Source organism: Platalea leucorodia (assembly GCF_965183815.1).
Source record: "Platalea leucorodia genome assembly, chromosome: 29".
NCBI lineage: Eukaryota > Metazoa > Chordata > Aves > Pelecaniformes > Threskiornithidae > Platalea > Platalea leucorodia.
Window position 1 is genome coordinate 952,365 of NC_138851.1, and position 17,875 is coordinate 970,239.

At 67.3% G+C, this 17,875-nt stretch overlaps 3 protein-coding genes across 8 annotated transcripts in view; 2 read left to right on the forward strand and 1 right to left on the reverse strand.

Annotated features, from left to right (window-relative positions):
• Window positions 1-1,354: 1,354 nt before the first annotated feature.
• Window positions 1,355-5,026, reverse strand: QTRT1 (queuine tRNA-ribosyltransferase catalytic subunit 1). 2 transcript variants are annotated; one of them, XM_082334018.1, is made up of 10 exons: window positions 4,780-5,026; window positions 4,206-4,274; window positions 3,570-3,708; window positions 3,404-3,482; window positions 3,190-3,305; window positions 2,227-2,365; window positions 2,062-2,137; window positions 1,866-1,975; window positions 1,699-1,783; window positions 1,355-1,625 (listed from the first exon to the last, which is right to left on the reverse strand). In XM_082334018.1, exons 1-10 carry the CDS (start codon window positions 5,014-5,016, stop codon window positions 1,473-1,475), a joined length of 1,203 nt encoding a protein of 400 aa, XP_082190144.1. In that variant the 5' UTR covers window positions 5,017-5,026; the 3' UTR covers window positions 1,355-1,472. The 2 variants fall into 2 exon arrangements, with proteins under 2 accessions (XP_082190144.1, XP_082190145.1); XM_082334019.1 differs by lacking the exon at window positions 4,206-4,274.
• A 133-nt stretch (window positions 5,027-5,159) lies between these two features.
• LOC309601252 (uncharacterized protein) lies at window positions 5,160-7,970 on the forward strand. The gene is made up of 5 exons (XM_082334215.1): window positions 5,160-5,575; window positions 5,774-5,841; window positions 7,094-7,263; window positions 7,552-7,684; window positions 7,772-7,970. The coding sequence occupies exons 3-5, from the start codon at window positions 7,101-7,103 to the stop codon at window positions 7,911-7,913; spliced, it is 438 nt and encodes a 145-aa protein (XP_082190341.1). The 5' UTR covers window positions 5,160-5,575; window positions 5,774-5,841; window positions 7,094-7,100; the 3' UTR covers window positions 7,914-7,970.
• Window positions 7,971-8,492: 522 nt separating this feature from the next.
• The window catches only part of DNM2 (dynamin 2), a 33,248-nt gene continuing 23,865 nt past the window's right edge, over window positions 8,493-17,875 (forward strand). For 2 of the 5 annotated variants that reach the window (XM_082334155.1, XM_082334153.1), the window contains exons 1-2: window positions 8,494-8,943; window positions 16,182-16,255. In XM_082334155.1, the coding sequence (XP_082190281.1) occupies window positions 8,783-8,943; window positions 16,182-16,255 (235 nt within the window). In that variant the 5' untranslated portion in view covers window positions 8,494-8,782. Of the gene's footprint in view, window positions 8,944-16,181; window positions 16,256-17,875 lie in introns of all 5 variants that reach the window. The other 3 variants (XM_082334152.1, XM_082334154.1, XM_082334156.1) reach the window with 2 other exon arrangements.

The window sequence follows — 17,875 nt, forward strand, 5'->3', positions numbered from 1 at the left end:
CCTCGCCTCGGCGCACCCCAGGGTGGCCCCCGGCTCGGCCCCCGCTGCGGGAGCGGGGCCCCTGGGTGGGGGGCAAAGCGCCTGGGCCCCCGGGGTGCTGCGGGGCGCCGGGGCGGGTGTGCGGCACGCTGGGGGTCGCGACGACGACGACGGGAGGGATCTGGGGTGCAACGGTGGAGAAGGGGCTGACGGAGGAGCAGAGGCGGAGAGAATCCAGGTCCTGCGTCCCCGCGTCCCCCCCGCGTCCCCCCCGCGTCCCCCCCGCGTCCCCCCTGCGTCCCCGCGTCCCCCCCGTGTCCCCCTGCATCCCCAGTCCCCCACCACCCCAGTCCCCTCCTGTGTCCCTGGGACCCCCGAGCATCCCAGTTCCCCCTCTTCATTCCCGGCTCCCCAAAATGTCCCCAGTTCCCCCCCTGCACCCCCAGACCCCATCGCCCCTACCCCTCTCCCTCGGTCCCCTCCTGGGACCCCAGAGCGTCCCCCATCCCCTCCCAGGTCCCTGGGACCCCTCAGCATCCCCTGGAGCCCCTTCGGCATTCCTGGACCCCCCCAAAATGTCCCCAGTTCCCCCCCTGTACCCCCAAACTCCATTGTCCCTACTCCTTCCTCTCCCTCGGTCCTGTCCCGGGACCCCAGAGCGTCCCCTGCTCCCCTCTTGGGTCCCTGGGACCCCTCAGCATCCCCAATCCCCTCCCAGGACCCCAGAGCGTCCCTGATCTGCTCCCAGGTCCTTGGGACCCCTCAGCATCCCCCAGAGCCCCTTCTGCATTCCTGGACCCCCCAAAATGTCCCCAGTTCCCCCCTGTACCCCCAAACTCCATCGTCCCTACTCCTTCCTCTCCCTCGGTCCTGTCCCGGGACCCCAGAGCGTCCCCTGCTCCCCTCTTGGGTCCCTGGGACCCCAGGGTATCCCCGATCCCCTCCTGGGACCCCAGAGCGTCCCTGATCTCCTCCCAGGTCCTTGGGACCCCTCAGCATCCCCAGGACCCCCAAAATGTCCCCAGTTTCCCCCCTGTATCCCCAGGTCCCCCCCCCATCGCCCCTACTCCTCTCCCCCACTCCCCTCTTGGGTCCCTGGGACCCCAGAGCATCCCCCATCCCCTCCCGGGACCCCACGGCATCCCCCAAATCCCCGGTTCTCCGGCCGTGGGCTCCACCGGCCCCTGCGATGGCAGCTGAGCCCCCCGGGGCGGCGCTGGCTGATCCCCCCCAGACCCATTCGGGGCCCCCCCCGACCCATTTGGGCCCCCCAGACCCATTCAGAGCCACACAAGCCGCTGTTCCCACCAAGAAACTTTATTTGGATGCGGCCACAGCAGCCGCGCCCCCCCCCCCCTTAAAAAAAGACCAAAATAGTAAAAAAATGCCAAAAAAAGTACAAAAATCGAAGTATGGAAAGGCTAAAGCGGCCCGGGGGGCTGCCGGCGGGCTCGGCCCCTCCGCCGCCCCCCGGGGATGGCGGGGGGGCCCCGTCAGCCCAGGGCGATGCCGACGGCGGCCAAAGCCTCCCCGACCCAGGGGGGGACCCGCTCCCGCGCCCCGTACATGGCGCTCATGAACTCCCGGACGAATTCGGGGAAGCGCTGGGCCAGGATGCTCTCGCGGATGGAGGCCATCAGGGCCAGCTGCGGGAGAGGGGAGGGGGTTACGGGGGGGGCCGGGACCCCCCGGCGCCCCCCCCCGGGCCCCCCAGCCCACCTGGTAGGCGATGTTGTGGACGGTGAGGTGGTGCAGGGCGGCCGTCTCGCTGCGGATCAGGGCGTGCAGGTACGCGCGGCTGTGCCTGGAGGGGGGCAGAGAGACGGGGGGAGCGGGGTGGGGGTCAGCCCCCCCCCCCCCAGCCCCCCCCCGGGCCCCCCACCCACCGCCGGCACGTGGGGCAGCCGCAGTTCTCGTCGATGGGGCGGAAATCTTTGGCGAATTGTTTGTTCTTCAGCTGCAGCGAGCCCCAGGGGACCAGGGCCGAGCCGAAACGCTGCGGGGAGGGGAGCGGGGTCAGGGGTGGGGGGTCCCCAACCCCGAGGGGGGTGGGGGTGTCGTTTGTGTGGCCCCCCCCATTACCGCCGTCCGGGTGGGGAAGACGCAGTCGAACATGTCGCAGCCCAGAGCGACGCAGACCACCAGGTCGGTGGCGTAGCTGCGGAGGGGAGCGGGGTCTGAGCGGGGGGGTCTGCGCCCCCAGTCCCCCCCCCCCAAATCCCCCCCCAAATCCCCCCCCGTCCCTACCCCACGCCCATCAGGTAGCGGGGCTTGTCCCGGGGCAGGCGGTCGGTGCTGAGCTTCACCATCCTCCAGAACTGGTCCTTCTCCTCGCCCCCGCTCAGGCCCCCGATGGCGAAGCCGGGGACGTCGCGACGGGTCATTTCTGGGGGGGGGTGGGGGGCTGTGAGCACCCCAAGGACCCCCGACCCCCCCGCAGCCCGGCGCGGGGGCAGATGGGGGCGGGGGGGAAGGTGGGGGGCAAGAAGATGGGGAATGGGGAGAAGGTGGGGGGCAGGAGGAAGATGAGGGGTGGGAGGAAGATGGGGAGCTGGGGGAGGATGAGGAGCAGGAGGAAGATGGGGAATGGGGGGGGAAGCGGGGAATGGGGGGCAGAGAGGGAGCGGGAAGAGGATGGGGAGTGGGAAGAGGATGAGGAGCAGAGGAAGGAGGGGAGCGGGAGGAAGATGGGGAATGGGAGGAAGATGGGGATCTGGGGGAGGATGAGGGGTGGGAGGAAGATGAGTGAGGGGCAGACAGGGAGCGGGATGAAGGTGGGGATGGGAGGAGGATGAGGAGCTGGAGGAAGGAAGGGAGCAGGAGGAAGATGAGGAGTGAGGGGCAGACAGGGAGCGGGATGAAGGTGGGGATAGGAGGAGGACAAGGAGCAGATGGGGAGTGGGAAGAGGATGAGGAGCAGAGGAAGGAGGGGAGCGGGAGGAAGATGGGGAATGGGAGGAAGATGGGGATCTGGGGGAGGATGAGGGGTGGGAGGAAGATGAGTGAGGGGCAGACAGGGAGCGGGATGAAGGTGGGGAGCAGGAGGAGGACAAGGAGCAGATGGGGAAGAGGATGGGGAGCGGGAGGAAGGTGGGGAGGGGGAAGAGGAGGAGGAGGAGGAAGGCTGGGAAGAGGCGGAGGAGCGGGAGGAAGGCCGGGAGGAGGAGGAGGAGCGGGAGGAAGGCCGGGAGGGGGCCACGGCCCCGCTACCTTCCAGGCACTTGGTGCGCAGGGCGGGATCCAGCCCCCCCTGGATGATGGCGAAGAGGTTCTGCTGCTCGGGGCGGCGGTTGGCGGCGATGCAGCGGTCCAGCCAGCGGACGGACCTGGGGACGGACGGACGGACGGACAGGGGGACGTCAGGGCTGGGGGGGGGGGGGGCAGCGGGGGGGGGGGCCTGGGGGGCAGCGGGGGGGTCCCGGACCTGTGCATGGCCTCCTCCACGCGCGGCCCCGTCGTGGTGCTGCTCACCACGTCGTCCAGCTGCATCACGATGTCGGCGCCTGCGAGGCGCAGGCGGGGGTGAGGGGGGGGTCCCGGGGACACCCCCCCCTTGGTTTTTGGGGGGTTCCCTGCCCCCCCAGACTCACCCAGGGCGTTCTGGATCTCGATGGACCGCTCGGGGCTGAGCAGGATCTCCTCCCCGCCGTAGGGGGAGCGGAAGCGGACCCCCTCCTCCGTCACCTCCGACAGCTCCACCAGCGAGACCATCTGGAAGCCCCCGCTGTCCTGGGGGGGGGACACGGGGGACCCCGATAACGGGGCTGGGGGATGCCCCGCACCCCCGGGGAGGGGGGGGCGCTGGGGGGCCCTGGGTGGGGGTCCTGGGGGCATCCCCCCCCAGGGTGGGGGTCTAGGAGGGTTCCCCCCTCAAGGTGGGGTCCTGGGGGCATCCCCCCCCAGGGTGGGGGGCTGGAGGGGTCCCCCCCCAAGGTGGGGGTCCCTGTCCCCCCCAGGGTGGGGGGCTGGAGGGTTCCCCCCCCCAGGTGGGGGTCCTGGGGGTCTCCCCTGCACCCAGGTGGGGGTCCTGGGGGTCCCCGTCCCCCCCAGGGTGGGGGGCTGGAGGGTTCCCCCCCCAAGGTGAGGGTCCTGGGGGTCCCCGTCCCCCCCAGGGTGGGGGGCTGGAGGGTTCCCCCCCCCAAGGTGGGGTCCTGGGGGTCCCGTCCCCCCGGCGGGGGCCTAGGGGGGCTCCCCCCGTGGGGGGCCGGGGGTCGCGCCCCCCTCACCGTCAGCAGGTTGTGGGGCCAGTCCATGAAGGCGTGGAGGCCGCCGGCGCGCCGCACCAGCTCCGGGCCCTGCGGGGAGGGGCGAGGGTCGGGGGGGGGCCGGGGGACCCCCGGGGGGCGGGGCTACAGAGGGCGTGGTTATAAAGGGGCGTGGCCATCCCGGGTCCCCTCTCCCATGGGCACAGGTGGGCTAAGCCCCCCCTGGGGCGTGGTCACAACAGAAGGGTGTGGCCATAAGGGGCGTGGTCATCGATGGGTGTGGCCATGGGGGCGTGGTCACGGGGGAGTGTCCCCCCCGGGGTTCCCCCAGGGGATTGGGGGGGTAAAGGGGCGTGGCCCTCCCGGGGGGCGTGGCCAGCCTGGGCCTAGGGGCGTGGCCCTCTCGGGAGAGGGGGTCTATGGGGGCGTGTCCCTCCCGGGGTGGGCGTGGCCTCCCTGTGCTGGGGGGCGGAGCCCTGGCGGGAGCGGGGCCCTCCGGTGCCCGGACGCTGCCCGGTGGCTGCGGGCGGGCCCCCCCCGGCCCCGCCGCCCCCCCCGGTCCCCGTGCCCCCCCCGCCGCGGCGGCGGCGCTCACCGGCCGCGTGCCCAGGTGGTAGGTGTTGCCGAGGCAGATGCGGCAGCCGAGCGCGGCGAGCTGGGCCGCCGTGACGCCCTTAGCGGTGCCGCGGGTACCCACGGGCATGAAGACGGGGCAGGGGACGGGGCCGTGCGGCAGTCGCAGCTCGCCGGCCCGGGCCCGGCTCCTCCCGCACTCCGCCGTTACCCGCAGCAGCGGCGCCGGGCCCGGCCCCGCCACCCTGGGCGCCGCCATCTTCCCGCTCCTCCACGTGACCCGCGCTTCCGGCCGCCGCCGGAAGTGGTCGTAACCAGGGGCAACGCGGCCGCCATGTTAGGGCTTCGGCCTCCGCGCTGGGCCTCGGCGGGGAGGGGACCCTCCTCCGGCCGCCGTCTCTCCCGGGAGACCCCCCCCATGTCCTCGGGGAGAGCCCCCTCCTTCCCCCCGCTCTCCGTGATCCCTGGGAGAGCCCCCTCCTCTGCCCCCCCCCGTCCCTTGCGAGAGCCCCCTTCCCTGGTCCCTATGTCCCCCAGGGAGAGCCCCCTCCTCTGCCTCCCTCCCGTGGGGAGAGCCCCTTCCTCTGGTCCCTGAGCCCCCCGGGGAGAGCCCCCACCTCTGTCCCCTTGGCCTGGGGCTGAGCCCCCTGCCCCGGTCCCTGAGCCCCCCGGGGGAAGCCTCCTCCTCCTCCTCCCCCTGCCTCAGTTTCCCCTCGCACAACAGCTCCATCCATCCCCTGGGGATCCCCCCGCGCCAGCCGCACCCGGGGTTTCCCCCCGGGCTGCCTCACCGGCAGGACCGCGAAAGCCCCGAGCAGGTCTGCGCATGGAGAGACCCCCCGCTTCGCTCCCCCTTTTCCCCCCGGGCGGTGTCAGGGCCCGGCGGGGTCCAGGCCCCCCACGTCGGGTCGGCGGAGGGTCCGGCCGGGGCAGCAGCTCGGCCCTCGCGCCTGGGAAACCCCAGCTGGGGAAAATATTCCCCGTTTTGCTATAAATGGCTCTTTCTGTTTCTGCAGACTCCGCCGTAATCGGCTCCCGGCGCGAGGGAGGCGAGCGTGCGTGGGAACCCGCCCGTCTGCAGGAGGTAACCTCCCCCGGGGAAGAGAGGCTTCCCCAAACGGATCCGCGGCCCGCTGGGGGGGAGCTGGCGACTGCCCCGTTTGGGGGGCTCTGCCTTCCCAGTCAGACCCCCAGCTGGGACGGGGGCCCTTAACTGGTGAGGGGGGGCAGGGGAGGGATGAGGGACGCGCCCCAGGCTGGTTCGCCGGGTAGAAATTCCCTAAAACCAAGTTCAGGAATGATCCGGAGAGTCCCGGAGTCCTGCGCGGCGAGGAGGGCGAGGGCTGGGTGGCCGTAACCCCACACCGGGCTCCTGCGGGCCGCCGTGTGCCGCGCCGCCGTGTGCCGCGCCGCCAGGCTGTCCCAGGACCTGTAAGCGAACGTGGCGACGAACTCGTTATAGCGTTAACGAGCCGGATGAGGGATGGATGCTGAGGGAAGCGGAGCGCAGCCCGGCTCCGACGGAGCTGCGGCTTCTGGGTGAATCCCCCCGGCGCTGTCGCCCGCGCCTGGAGCAGCCCAGCCCCTCCTCGTCCGCTCTCCCTCCTGAAACGCGGGGGTTTTATCTCAGAAATCTCGCTGGGAATCTGGTAATCGACTCGCCGAGCGCAGCGAGGGATTTAATTCCCCATTCCCAGAGAGGGGAAGGGAAACGGCTGCTGGCCTCTCTGCAGCCTCCCTCCCCGCTCCTCCCTCCGCGTCGCTGGGGACCGGCAAAGCCGCGCCGGTGGCTCGGCGCATCCGCGGGACGCTGGCTCCCTCCCTCCCGTGCCGTCCCTCTCCCCGCCGGCGGCTCCCGGGGGGCGGCTCGGCCGTTTCGGAGCCAAACGGTTGAGCCCGGGTTATGGTAATGCCGGTGGGTTGGAATAACCCGCAGCCCCGAGCGGGTTCCCTCGGGTGACGGGGGCACAAATCTTCCCCCTGAGCTGCTGCGGTCGTGCCCCGGGGGCGCGGCGGGGACAGAACCCCCCGTTTTGGGGACGAGCTGCTTCTGGCACTCGGTTCCCCCCCTGCCCCTGTGTCCGAAACCGGCCGCGTCTCTTCCCAGCCGGCCCGAAACGGGAGCAGGGATGGGTTTGGGAAACGCCGTGGTGGCTGCGACCGGGTTTCGGAGCTCGGGAACCCCAGGAGCCGGGTTATCCCCCCGCTCCGGTGACGCCGGGATCTTCCCGTGGTGCCGTGAGCCCCGGGGCTGGACAGGAGGGTCAGCGCTGGCCGCGCCGGCGCTGCGGTGACCGGAGCGGTGACGATCCCTGTCTTCTCCTTCCCTTTCCCAGCTGGAAGATGGACGCGGTGCATCCCGGCCGGACCGAGCCCCCGGAGGCGCAGGAGCGACCGCACCGGCGGACGGTGGATCGGCTGAGCCCGGAGCTCCGGATGGAGAAATACATCCTGCTGAGCATGGACGGGAAGCTGCTGGGGCCGGAGCTGAGCCGGATCCGGAGCGGTAGGGACACTGGGAGGGAGGGTTTCCCCCAGGAATGGGCTGCCGGCCCCCCCAGTTCACGCTCTGGTCTGTGCTGGGAAGCTCTGGGGGTTTTCCCCGGGCCGCTCCCGCCCCAGCTGGATCGGGGAGGCTTCCCGTCACCCCGAAATCCAGGCGCCCTCGGTGTTTTTCCGGCCGTTCGGTGCTTTTTCGGGTGCCGAGGGATCCTCCGCTCCCCGCGATCGCGGGACGAAGCCCGGGAGGGGCCGGCCGGGGGCTGACGGCGCCTTCCCCCCGTCCCTGCCCCAGAGATGGCCCTGCCGCTGGAGCGGCCGGACGCTGACCTGCCCCAGGACCTGCCCTCCGGCTACCTCTGCCGCCAGCGCCGCTCCCTGCCCTCCTTCCCGCTGCCCGCCGGCCCCCAGACCCCCGCCGAGCTCAGGTAGGTGACGCCGCCGGCGCCTGCCGGCCGCCATCCGGCTCTGGGGGTCCCGGCGATGGCCTCTCCCACGCCCCCCGTCTCTTCCAGGAGCAGCTCGGACGTCCTCTGCGCCGGCCGCTTCCCGGCGGGACTCAGCCGCTTGGTGACCGGCATGCAGACCCCGGTTTTGCCGTCGCGCCGGGGCAGCCCGCCGGTACCGGAGAGCGGCTGGGGAGGCGCGGGGCGGTGACGGGAGCCGCCGCCGCGGCGGGGCGAAGGCGTGGAATAAAGACCCCCGAGGTGACGGCCGTGGCCGGGCTGGTGCTGCTGGGGGCTCCCCGGGGGGCCGCGGGGTCGGGCCGGCCCCGGGGCCTCGGCGCTGCCGTCGGGAGTGCGCGGCTACACGGGGTTCTACGGTCAACCGGGCCGTGCCCGGGGAGGGAGGGAGGGAGGGGAGAAAAGCACCAAAGCAGCCAATCGGCTGGCAGGGATTCTTGATTGACAGCCGGCTGGCGAATGGCGAGAGGGTTTTCTCCGCGTTCAGCTTCCCTCCGATTCACCTCTCCGGTTGGATTGGGTAATCCGGGGGAGTGGCAGGCGCGCTGTCCAATGAGAGGGAGGGCGGGTGGGGAGAGGCGGGTGAAGTCGTCGGCATCTTTCGGGTAGTGATTCGCTAGCTTTGCGGAGCGGCAGTCGTCTCTGCCAATGAAATGGCAGGAGCGATGTCGGGGGGGCGGGAGCTGCGGCAGCACCGCCTCGGCTGGCAGGCCAGCTTCCGCCTCCCATTGGCTGGTAGGGAAGAGCGACGCGGTGGGAGGCCAATGGAACGGTAGAGAAGGGGCGTGGCTTAGCGCTCCCGCCCTCCAAGCTGATTGACAGCCCGCCGCGCCTCTCCCCTCGGCCGGTTCCTCTGATCGACGGCCGAGCCGGCCAATGGCCGCGCGGCCTGAGGGGAGGGGGGCGGGCCCGGCGGAGCGGCGCCCCGGGGGTGTCGCCAGTGCCGGATGAGGAGACTCGGAGGGGAAGTTTGGTCGCCGCCGCCGCGGGCCCTGTGAGGAGGAGCCGCCGCCGGGAGAGCGGGAACGGGGTTCCCTCTCCCGTCCCCCCCCCCGCGCCGCCATGGGGAACCGGGGCATGGAGGAGCTGATCCCGCTGGTGAACAAGCTGCAGGACGCCTTCAGCTCCATCGGGCAGAGCTGCCACCTCGACCTGCCGCAGATCGCCGTGGTGGGCGGGCAGAGCGCGGGCAAGAGCTCGGTGCTGGAGAACTTCGTGGGGCGGTGAGTCGGCGGGGCGACGGGGGGGGAGCGGGCGGCGCCTACGGTGACGGCGGAGCCGCTGCCCGCCGGCCGCTGCGCCATTGGCGTAAGCTCGCTTGGTGAATCCCGCCTGCGTAGGGCGCGGCCTGAGGGGGGGACCCCCGCCGCCCGCTCCGCCGCCGCTACGCAAATTGCGGAGCGGCCCCGGCGGCCCCCTCCCCTCGCCCGGCCGTGCCCTACGCACTTGGCGTAAGGCGCGGCCCCGGGGGGAGCCGGGTCACCGGCGGCCCCTTACGCCAGCGGCGCAGGCGGGGGCCCGGGCCGCGGCTGGAGCGCACGGCGTTGGCGTAAGGGGGGGGGGGGGGGTGTGTGTGAATAGGGGAGGGGGCTCCCGCTGCGGGGGGACCCCCGGGCCGGGGCTGCGCGGCCACGGCAGGTGCAGGCCCCGCCGTTACCGGAGCCCCTTCCCGAGCAGCGAGACGGCGGAGGATGCTGCCAGGCAGGTGAGACTCCCGCCCGCCCGCCCGCCGCGGAGCCTCGTCCCGGTGCGCGGCGGCTGCGGCGGCGGCGGCTCCGGATTCTCCCGGGACGCCCTGGGAACGCTCGGCCGATGCCGAGCCACCGGGATGCTAAACCGGAGCGCCGGCCAAGCCGGGAGCGCGTCCTTCCACCCCTCTCGCTCCCCGTCGCCGTCCTCGCCGAGGCCGACGCCGGCTTACGCCGTGAAGGTGTTTCTGTTTCCAGGCTGATAGCGTCGGGCCTGCCGTCCTTCCCGCGCCCGGGTCTCAGCGGCCCGCTCGCGCTGGGGACGTGCGCCCTCGAGATAGGGCCGAGCTTGCGGCCGGAGGCGTCAGGGCCCGGCTGCGCGGCCGGTCGGCGTCGAGAGGATAAGGCAAGACCGCAGGCTTGACGCCCAGCCCGGGGCGCGAAGGGTGGGGAGGAGAATATGTCCGCCCGGATAACGGCGGCGGGGGGGAAGCAGAGCTGATTTCACCCCGCACGAACGCTGCGGGGTTTAAAAATCTTGCCGGGCGCTTTCGAAATCCGCCGTAATTGTGAATAACTTCTGCTTCCGCACCAAAGCGCCGCGAGCGGAGTCGCTTCTTCGGCCTTCGCCGCCTTTTGTCTCTTCCCCCCGCCGCCTTTATGGGGACGGCGGCGCCGGCCGGGCGCTTAATGGCTCAGCTCTGGTCTTCGCTTCCTCGGGCGCTCGCTCCGTCCGCGGGGTGAGGAGCTGCCGTCGTCGCTGGACTCCCGCTGCGTTGTTCCCGTCCTCGCCTGCCGCTTGGTCTGGGGCTGCCGCTTGCTCCGTCTGCATCACGCGACGGGGTTCCCGGCCCGGCTGGGGCGGATGCTGTAATATTAACAATAGCGGCCTTCCTGTGACGTCATTCCATCCTGACACGGGCCGGCGCGGATCTCGTCACCGACAAAACGGCGGCGGCTCGGTCCCGCTCTTCCACAGCACCTGGTGTTCGTTTGCCATGATCTGAACCTTGACGTTCCCAAAAAAAAAAGGCAGGCCGGGCAGTTTGCCTGGCGTTTCGGCCTTTTTTTGGTGGCGCGGTTGCTGTGGTGCCGCTCCGGCCATTCCCTTTCCCTGTAGTTTTCTATTTGAAAGCGCCGCCTGAGTTTTCCCCGCCGCCGTGCTTTCTGCTATTGGATTTTTTTTTTTTTTTTTTTTCTTTTCGCTTGCGTAACGTTTTTTCCGAGCGGCGAGGTCGGGATCCGAGCCCGCCGTGCGATCCGGCGCCTGACACGATTCGCCTTTTCTTTTATCCTCGCGCAGGTCGGACGCGTAGCGCGGATTCGCGGCCGGGGGTGCTTTTTCAGCCCGGTGTTGTTAGCGTGGGAGGGAGAGGAGGAGTCGGCCAGACCAGCGGAGCTCGAACCGCCCCAGATTAAACTCGCATCTGGGCTTTGCTAAGCCTCGCTGCAGTTGGGGTTGAAATGCTCGAGTTATTCCCCCTCCTAAACTGCTGCCGGTGGAAATTTTGGCAGCCTCTAATTATTGGGCTGCTAGAAAACCGGCCCCGGTAATTAAAAATCTTTGTTTCGGAGCGTTGAAGTCTCGGTCAGAAGGTTTTAATAAGGGGTGAACTTTGTTCCGCAGCTCCTGTTAATAGCGGGGTAATTACGCGTGGGGTGGATTCTGCCCTGCCTTGGTGCCGGCGGTCTCCAACCATCGGCTCGGTGGTCGCTGCCGCGTGCCGGTGCTACCGGTGCGTCGGCGTCTCCCGCTCTTTAAAGCGTTGCTTTCTCTCCGCGCCTGTTGAATTATTCGGGAATACGATAACGAGGAATATAGGCTATCGTTACGCGCTCTTACGAAGCTCTGCACGATAATTTGGGGATTAATAGCCCTGAAACGGCTCGCCCGTTACCCAGGGTGGGCAGGGACCGCCTGCTTATCTCCGACGCCATTGGGGTACCCGTCCCGGCGCTCGCGGCTGGGCGAAGCCCGTTGGGTTTTATCCCGCGCCGGCGGCATCGACCGTTTCTCCGGGACGGATAGCGGGATGCCGGCTGGCTGGGGAGGAGCGCCGAGGCCTCCAGGCTGTTCCGACTGTCCCAAAAAACCATCCGCGTCGCGTGAAGCTTGCTCTAGATTTCAAGCCGAACGCGTTGAGCTTCCGCGCTTGGAGCGCGCGAGCCGCGTTTTATCCGCCAGAGCTTTTTCCGCCTGAAGCCGAGGGGCCGCTTCCCGAGCGTGCGAGTGCGCGTCGGTGGAAACGCACGCGCGCGGACGGACGTGCCGCCGCTTTTGGGGGGGAGCTGGGCTTAACGACCCAGGCGATCTCCGGCGGAGGGGCCAGGCGTCGCTCTTGGAGCGGCGTCCGGTGGTTTTGGTCTGCGAAACGGGACGGAAAAGGGAAAATTTCCACGTGGAGTGGTTTTCCTTGCGGGAACTGCCTGTGAGGTGTAGCTGTCGGGTGGGAGACCCATCGGTGAAGCCTTCGGCCTCTGGTTTGTTCCCGTTGGAGACGAATAAACAACACGGAGGAAACGGAACCGCGCTTTGGACCTCGCTCAAATCGCTCCGGCCCCTCCGGTTTCCCCTCGCGGCAGGGCTCGCTCCTCCCGCACGCTAGCGAAGCCTTCCCGAAGGGATGCGATGAGGCCTTCCACGCCGGCTAACCGCGTTTCCTTCTGGAAACAGCTGGTTAGAAACGGGCGGTGGGGTTATTTTTGCTGATCTCCCCCCCCTTTCGCAGCTGTTTGACCTTTATTCTTGGCTTTTCTGACCCGTTAGGAAGGTGCAGAGCCTCCGTAGGAAGCCCGACTCCAGCAGCGCTCCGAGCCCGGCATCCCGTCTCCCGTAACGAGCCACGCCGGGTTCTTCGGTGACGCGTCCCGGTCCCCTGCGTGCCGCCGAGGCTCGGCTAGCGAACGAGGCGGTTTCGGCTCAGCCGAACGAGGCGGTTTCGGCTCAGCCACGGGGAAAGGCGTTGTTCCCTCTTCGGAATAAGTCATTTTGGTTGCTTGCGTTAGGGGTGAGCGGGAAGGAGCGTTGGCGCTCGGATAAGGAGTCGGGGGGAGGTCTGGGTCCCTCTAAATCTATGAATTAGGTGCTGGACTTAAATATATCTGGGCGGAAGGAATCTGTCTCGCTGCTGCAGCTGTTTCAGCAGGCGTCGAAATGAGTTGGTCCTGCTGTGCGAGGGGCGTGAAGCGACTCGATTCTCTCCTTTAGCGGGGAAAAGCACAAAAGGAAATGTAAAATACTGCATTAAAATTACATTACTGGCTGTATTAAAAGCCGTCCCATTGGCGTCCCGATGAAACGCGCATTGACCGAGCCCTCTTTGGAGCCCTTGTCGTGTCAGTACAAGCGTGCTAAAGGCGCCGAGCCTCCCCCGGCCCCGCTCCGGCTCTCGCGGCGACGCTCCGACAAACGGCGGCGTAAAAGACATTTTCAGAGCCGTATAAAGCCCGGCCATTGAGCGCGGCGGCCGCTCGGACCGGGCTGACAATGGAGCCGTTGTGATGGGGGCGGTGGGGAGGCCCTCCCATCGGCAGCGTAGTCGAGGAACCAAACCTCAATGGGGCATTATAAGGCCTTCGATGGCGTTATCGGTGCTCCCCGCAGCCGTAAATAACGCCGGGGCTAAGCCGGACGGCCGCGACGGCAGGGTTTCGGGGATGGAGGTGGCCGGACCTCGGTGAGAGATCCTTTACCGGCATCGGGCACGGTCCCCTTCTCCCGGTGGGACACTGAATAGGCTCCGTAAAATGCTTCGGAGACCCCAAAACAGAGATAAACCCCCGCATTTGGCCAGGCGTCGGCAGCTCTGGCCCAAGGCGGCTCGCTGAGATTTTTAAGCCGGTGTTAATGCTGCGTTTCAGCCTCTCTGAGGGAGAATCTCTCCGCGGGGAGGATGGAGATGAAAGCAACCTGTTCTTAGGGCTTTTCCGCAAATATTCCCTGGCTCTGGTTTAGCTCGGGTGCCGGGAATCGGCCGCGCCGAGCTGGGGCGGCGGCTCTGCGGGTGTAAATCACGGCTATGGCTAAATTGGGTTGAGAGGATTTTATGGCAGCCTTCGTCAGAGGAACGGCAATTTAATGGCAAGGCGTTGCTCCAGAAATGGGAGGGGGAAACTCTTTTATCAGCGGGCAGAGCTGGCTGAAAACGGAGCAAAAGGAAGGGAATTTGGAAGCGAGTGGGGCGGTTGTTAGCGAAAACGCATCGCGGAGGGACGTCGGGGACGTGGCCCGACCGCCTGGTGGGTCTCTTCCCCGGGAGTTTGGGATGTCTTTTCCCTGGATTTTGGGGAAGGGCCACCACGGGGTGTCTGGAGAAGAATCCGTCAAGATAAACGGGAGCCCGAAACCGGAGAGGGAACGGGCAGGGACAGGCAGAGCCGGGCAGGGACAGGCAGAGCCGGGCAGGTACGAGGCAGCGCTCGCCGCTCGGGAGCCAGCTCTCGGGTGCCTTCGTCACGGGAGGTTTTCTAGGGGACGGGATGCGTTAAATGTACTTCCTCCACCAGTGACCTTTGTCTTTTTGCTCTCTTTGCAAAGCAGAGTTTCCTGGTACCGCACGCAAACGGCAAGTGGAGACAGAGGATTATTCTGAATAATCAAGTGAATGGGAAAATCCGGGTTTAATGTCACTTCAAACACAGGTTTGACCTCACTCCTCGGAGGTTACGTCTCTGGGGTGCGTCAGCCCGATCGAAGCCTTGCTTTGTGCCACCTGCCCCGCGTCTCTGAGTCACTTTTAGTGTTTAGAAAATGCCAGAGGGACCTTCTGGCAGGCTCCGGTTCACCCCCGCTGTGTTTGCAGCCGTTGTTTCCTCGTAAAGGAGACGGTTCCTGCCAACCCTGGCCACAAAACGCGTGCGTGCGAGCGGGGCTGAGCGCGGTAACACCCCTCGGTTGTAAAAACACCCACTCGCTGCCGTCCACGGGTGCCGGACGGGGCGACCCGGCTCCGTGGCTGCACAAGGGCTGGCCCGCGTCCGCTGCCGGGCAGGATTCGCGCCGTCCTCCCCGATGAAGCAAGCTCTTGTTGGGCTTTGGTTTGTGTCGAAAGGGCAGGTCGCTTCGTGCCTGACCCCGCGGCGTAGCGGCGGGCGAGTGCGTGCTCTACGGAGCCGGGGGGGGTTTATATCGTTAACCCCCGGAGATCGTTAACGCGGCAGGTCGGAGGTGATGCGGGTGGGAGGAGGGAGCAGCGGAGCCTGCCAGGCGTGTTCGGTCCCATCCAGGTCGCAGGAGATGCTGTGGACCGACGCCGTCCCCTCCTGGCGCGGGCGGCGGGGCCGCGGGGAGGGTTTCTGCGTCTCGCAGTGTTTATTTCGACAGGAGGAAGCTGCCACCGCTTTCCAAATAGCGTAACAGGGCCCGTCATAGTGAAACTGCAGAGCTGTAACCGTGCCGGGTAGCGAGCGGTGCCAGAACAGATCCTGACGGCCAGCCTCAAACGCTTCCCTTTCCTGTCGCATCCCACCTCCCGCGGCGGCTGCCGCAGGACCTGTCCTCCCGGTTGGGCAGGAAGCTCTTTTCCAGGGCGATAAAAGCACGTTTCTATTTAGAGAGACCTCGTTCTTGGGGCTGCCTCCCCGGCGCGGCTCTGACCGGGGCTGGGGGATCGCGGTTTGGTCGGAAATCCCCCGACGTTCGGGTGAAGGTGATGTTCCCGGCGTGGATATTGCGGCTGTAATTCGCACCCGCGGTCGGCAGCAGCCGGAGGCGCTGATGTGCGGCGTTGGGTACGGCCGAGGGGGGGGTTGTATCTCTCCCCGTGACCGGGGTGCCTTTGGGTGCGGGTGACAGCGATGGGCACCGCCTGCCGCCCTGGCAATCTCGTTTCCTTGGGCTCGGCTGATAAGCTGGATGTGCTCTCTCGTTAAGGGAAGCAATAAATCCACTCAGCGCTGCTCTGGCCTCTCCCAAGGAGCTCTTATCGCTCCCGTTTCCAAGCAAGCAAAGCCACCAGCACGGAGCTGCTCAGCAAACCCGCTTTCCCATCCCATTCCCGTCACCCTCGGCCCGGGAGAAGGGAGCTGCAGCCGTTCGCTGGGTGATAACGGCCCCGAACAAAGCCGCCCGTCGGAGCGGCACTGTTTCCAGGCAGGAAAATCCCCGCAAAGGTTCTGCGCCCCCTTTGGCCCCTCGCAGGGGGCCTTTCTGGGAAACGGGGTGAAACCAGAAAGGATGTGTGGTTTTGGAGAATAAAGAGAAGGTGGTGCTTTTGTCCCTTCTGTCAAGGTGTCTCGTTATTTTTTTATTGAATTAGCGGGGTATTAAAATCCAACGGGCTCTTAAATTTCTGAATGGCTGGCAGCTGGGAAGACCGCTTTCCGAATTCCTGCACCCACAGCAGTCGCTGGGAAGCGATGCGCGGCGAAGGCCGTGGGAGCAGCTCTCCTCTCCCTTCTCCCTGCTTCCGAGGACGGGGAGGCTCTCCCGGAGAGCTCTGCCCTCCCGGGCCCTCCTCGCCGTTGGGGCTCCCATCTCTCCCCTTTTCCGCAGGGAGGGATAGGAGGGAGGACGGCCTTGAGACCGGGGCAGGCGCTGGGAGAGCGCATTCCTCTCCCGCCACGGGTGTCTGTGCTCCCGCGAGCGTCTTTTACCCCCTTCCAGCTCCCACTGCAGAGCCCGAACCGGTTCTGTGTAGGATCCAGGTGCTTTCGAGCCCCTGCACGCCATCCCCCGGCACCCGCTGTTTACACATCGGGGCGATCGGCTCGGTACAGCATTAACTCGCTCATTTGGCCGCGTCAGTAAACGTCTGTCTTTTCATTCCTTGCAGGGACTTCCTTCCCCGAGGCTCTGGAATTGTCACTCGGCGACCTCTCATCCTGCAGCTCATCTTCTCCAAGACAGGTACGGTTTGGCCCCTCGGAAGAGGGAGAGGGCGGTCGAAACCCTGGGCTGGCAATCGCGGCTCCGTCTACCCTTCGGACGGGGAGTACCGCCGGCGTTCGGCCGCGTGCCTGCGCTCCGGCCTCTCGTAGATGTGTCGTTTAACGAGCGTGTGAATGCGTCGGTAACGGTTCTGCTTCGTTTGAGTGGTCCTCGGACAGGGTTTTGGCTGCTGGGGAGCACGCCGGCTCTCGGGGGTGAAAGCCGCCCTGGAAGCGGCGAACGAGAGAGGAAGTTTCTGTAATTTGGCACCGACGCCGGCGTTTCGGCGTACGTCTGGCTGAGAGCACGCACCGGCAGCGTGGCTTGCGTTCAGGCCGGTTGCCAACGCGCGCTGCCCTTGACGCTGAGCAGTCGGGCTCTGCGCCGCAGGAGGCTTCTGGAGAAGGTTGCGCCGGTCCTCGCTTCCCCAGAATACGCTAAATCCCGAGTCGGGCTGCAGGAGGTTTATAAAAGAGCGAGTCAGCCCCCTTGAGGTGCCTTGTGCTGGCAAGGGGAGGGCAGGGCTGCGGCGAGGCGCAGGGGAGAGGGCAGCGGAGCAGGGGTTGAAGCGGTGACACGTTTTAGGTCCGTTTAGGTCCGTCCTCCCGCACGCCTCCGGCAGAAAATTCCCGTTTCCCTTAAGGCGTCGTTATCCTGATGATAAGGGGGACTTTGCGCGCAAGCGTTTTAAAGCGCTGGCGGTGGCTAATCAAAGCGTGCCTGGCTGCTTCCCCATCGCCCCGTGACTCAGTTCCGCTTCGCACCCTGCTACGGAGGAGTTGCGAAATCGGCCCCTGCCGCGGTTCACCTGCCTGCACGTGGCGAGGAACGCCGAGGAGCTGGACGTGGGGCGCGAGGACGGCTCCTTTTCCCAACCGGGCACGCTTCGAAAGCACCACCCAGCCTGATCTCCGGGGAGATTTCTCCTGTTGCCTCCCCCTGAGTGAAACGCGGGGTCCTCTTCCGAAAAAGCGGGGGTTTGGGTCAATCCTGGCAGAGCCGGAGCGGTCTGCGGAGCCGCGCTCCGCAGCCGCCTTTCGCCTTGGCTCAGGTGACCTGTTTATCGAGTAATTAGTCCTTTCTGGTACCCAGAACACACAAAGGGATTGCAAAATGTCGCGGCCTGTGGATGATAAGGTGTCACCAGGCTGGAACCGGTAGGAGTGGAAGGGCCAGGGCAGGGCTGGTATTTCCCCTCACCCCACCCACGGGTCGCTGGAGGAAGTGGGTTGCACCATCCCTCTCCCCAGGGCAAGTCCTGGCCCCAAATCCATTAAAATCCCTTTTCCAGGAGCTGTCGGAGGAGCCGGGGCGTCCTTATCCCGGTGACTGTGGGGACGCGCCGTCTCCCTTCCCCCTCACCTCCCTGCTCGGCTTCCCCGCTCCCCTCCAAGCGTCCCCCGCGCTAACGGGTTGCAAAACCCTTTCAGAAAATCCCAGATACCCGCGGGCGACTGCGCAGAGGCCCGGAAAAAGCAGCTGCTTTTCTGTTCCCAGGCGTCTTCCCCGCGGAGGAGCCGGGGCTGGGTTAATGTTTGTCTCCTGGCACGGGTTCCTTGGGCTTGGAGGGGAGAGGCAGAGTTGCCGGGGTCAGAGTCG